The sequence below is a fragment of the Chaetura pelagica genome, unplaced genomic scaffold (assembly GCF_000747805.2).
Source record: "Chaetura pelagica isolate M959 unplaced genomic scaffold, ChaPel_1.0 scaffold17, whole genome shotgun sequence".
NCBI lineage: Eukaryota > Metazoa > Chordata > Aves > Apodiformes > Apodidae > Chaetura > Chaetura pelagica.
In genome coordinates, this window is record NW_009970726.1 from 1,477,314 (window position 1) to 1,480,485 (window position 3,172).

Here is a 3,172-nt window from a genome sequence, read left to right on the forward strand (position 1 = left end):
GTTTACTCTTTCTAAATATATTTGGCTGCAGGTATTCTTAGACTAGGCCTTTTACAATGAGAAGGAAACTATGGTGTGGATATAGTAAACAGATCTGAAATCAGTTAATGGCTGCTAGGAATATTTAGAGGCAGGAGGAGCTGGGAGAGGGCATCACAAAAGGCAGGAATTAAAAAAATTGAAACCCAGGCAGCGGATTGCCATCAGAAATGTTGACTTTGAGTCACACAGTAAACATTACATTGTTGCTTTGTTTTCCTTTTTTGATTTACGGTAAATTATTCTCCCGGGATTGATCGATGAGTGGAATCCTTAAAATTTAATTTGGGAATGATCTAGTATAAATAAAATGCTAATCCAAAGAAAGAAACCAGCAATTATTCATCCTAAACTCTGCTGATTCAGCAACTCAATTATAACTGCCTTTCTCAAGCTGCAAACTTTTCAGGCTGTTTTCAGAGTTGCTGTACCCGTCCTCCCCCCACAAGAGAGACCTTCCCCCGTCCTCTCCTCTGCCTCCACCTCGGCCTCCAGCCTTTTTTTTTTTTTTTTTCCCCTTTCTTTTCGAGGGTCTGGGGGGGGAAGGGAAACAGTTAACCTCTTGAAGCGTATTTCCTCCGAATAAAAACAGTGAACTTACAAACGAAGAGGAAACCACGGATAACTCTGCAATAATTCAAAGTGTATGGAATCAGAATTTTTTAAAAAACTGTTTTTAATTGAAAATAAAGCTAAAGCATGCTTTTCAACAGTGCAAATTTCCATAATTTTGATTTACTGCTTCCATCATCACAATATATTATACCAGCATGTCTTACCGAGGGCTAGACTCTAGAAGTCTGCCAGTTCGACTATTTCGATATTAAGTGCAAATACAGATAATTGCCTCTGATTGTCACGTGCAGTAGAAATGTTTCTGCTACATAGAGAGGATGGCATGGAAAAAAAAAAAAAAAAAAACCACAACAAATTTCAACAGATGACGATAGAACTGGGAAGTGTAACAGGGTTGAAAAGCCTGAGTTTTGGTGCCAAAAAGCTATGAATAACATGGTCTTCCCATTTTGTGTATTCTTTCCACTTACAACGGCCTCTCGTTTCACTTTCTGTGTTGTATTTACTGCTTTGCTATTTCCTCCAGCCAGTGTGAGGGGCTGGACCATAAATTGTACTGCTAGCTGGGCAAATAGTTTAGTTGCTTTGCAAGTTTGTAAGGGGCATGTTCAGACCACAACTTAAGTATGACATTAGTGAGTAACGCTAACCTTATTTAAGACCTCTGGGTGAAACAAAAAGGCTTCCCAGTTGCAAAGAGTGGCTGTACAAGTAAAAAGACACCCTTTTACAAAAAATAGAATTCCACGTTTATTTACTGGTTTCAGATGAGGCAGCTTTTCCCAGAGCTGGGTTCGCAGGTGGACCCCAGCCTTTCCAAACCAGAGAAAAAGGAGTAAGTGCAACTGCTTTTCGAAAAAGACACCCCTGCACCCGAAAACAAAGCTCCCGAAAAGCAGGCTGCTGCCACGTTGAATTATAGTGAACCCTTACTGTGCAACCATGTAACTTAACAAACTTTAACTGAATTAACAGTTAGACTTCCATTTTCGAAATCTAGTGCATAAATTTAATGGCTCATTCTAATATTTATTATTCAACCTTTTGACATTTATTTGCAGCAGTTGAATTGAGGTACTGGTGCATTATTAGCATTTAAACAGTAAAGTGTTCCAGCTCTACCATAATAACCGAGTTTAACTTGAGTCTTTAGCCTGAAGTACTCTGTGGAATGTAACAAAAAAAAACCCAAATGCAACAGAACAAAAAAAATATGTAAAAAAACCCAAATAAAAAACCACTGTTGTAATGGTAAACAAAATAGTAATCCGGTTTCTGTCTTCACATTGTGATAAAATAGGATTCCAAAAGTGTGTATAGCATTAATGGGCTTGTACAAACCATCCTGCAGAGTTTAAAAAAAAACGTAAGAAAGTTAAAGGTGGTTCAAGAAAATATTTTCCAAACTATTTTATTAATTAAATTTCCTGAATTTGTGGCTAGGTGGAAGAGGTATTGCAGAACCGCCCAGCTGCCATTTCCATACAGGATGGGCCTTGTGAGGTGGTTGGGAATCCTTAGTGGTGTTTAAGGAATAAGCTGGCAACAAATCCCCATCATTGCCAATAATTAGTGATGGTGGACAGGGAAAATTTGCCATGAAATTAAACGGCCTTTTCACTGCTGATGCTACATTGCTGGCTACCCTTTTGCGTCTATTGTTAACTGTAAAATCATCCAGTGTTCCTTCATGTGACTCGATTTTACCTGTAGGACGTGGACTTCGAGCTGATTTCAAATTTGGTTTGACTGGAGGAGTCTGCAGTACAGGTCGCTTTCCCAAAACCAGTGTCCTGTAATTTTTTCTCACCCTTGCTCCAAATTTATACTCCCCATCCTCAGGTTTTGGAGTACCTAAAGTGCATGAGAGGACCTGACTCTGAGTCAGCGGGTTTAAGGAAGTGGTTTCTTTCTCAGTGCATGCAGAATCTTCCTTGGCTGTTAATAAAGCGTCCTGGTTATTACTCTCAGTCTCACCGTAAAACTCATCCTTAGTATCATTGCACTCACACTTTAGCTTATGTGTTGTTGTAAGGTCAGGCTCATACTCGTCGTTCGCACTGCTGTCCTCTGTTTTGATTTTAATGCTGTGCAGGAATGGCAATGCCTTATTGCCTGTATCAGTGCACTGGAGCTCAGCTGCCGCTACTGCCCCTGGAGAAGCAGCATCCTCCTCAGGATCAGTTTGTAAAGAGGGCAAATCCGTGGCAAATTCAATACAATGAGGGATTTTGGAATCTTTCTCTGAATTTGCTGCCGCTGATGAAGAATCATTATTTAAGAACCTAGCAGCTATTGTATTGTTATCTGCACGGTGTGTAGTAGTTGCTTGAAGGCATTTCCTTGCCTCTCTGAGTATTCTTTGTTGTGGAAATGCATTGTTTGTCTTTGGGCTAGGTGAAGAGGCCCCCTTTGCAACACAGTTAATTGTTAGGTCAGTACTCTTGGCGTTATTGGAAAATTCAGAGTGTGGGAATGTGATCTCGGATACCCTATCATCTCTTATCTCCGCGAAGCAGCTCCCCAGGCCGCCGGAGCAGCGCAGCGCCGGGGCAGC

General features: G+C 40.6%; 1 protein-coding gene across 1 annotated transcript in view; it reads right to left on the minus strand.

Annotated features, from left to right (window-relative positions):
• Positions 1-2,029: 2,029 nt before the first annotated feature.
• The window catches only part of SKIDA1 (SKI/DACH domain containing 1), a 2,826-nt gene continuing 1,683 nt past the window's right edge, over positions 2,030-3,172 (minus strand). Inside the window, exon 2 of the mRNA XM_010007013.1 lies at positions 2,030-3,172. Coding sequence (XP_010005315.1) covers positions 2,030-3,172 — 1,143 coding nt within the window.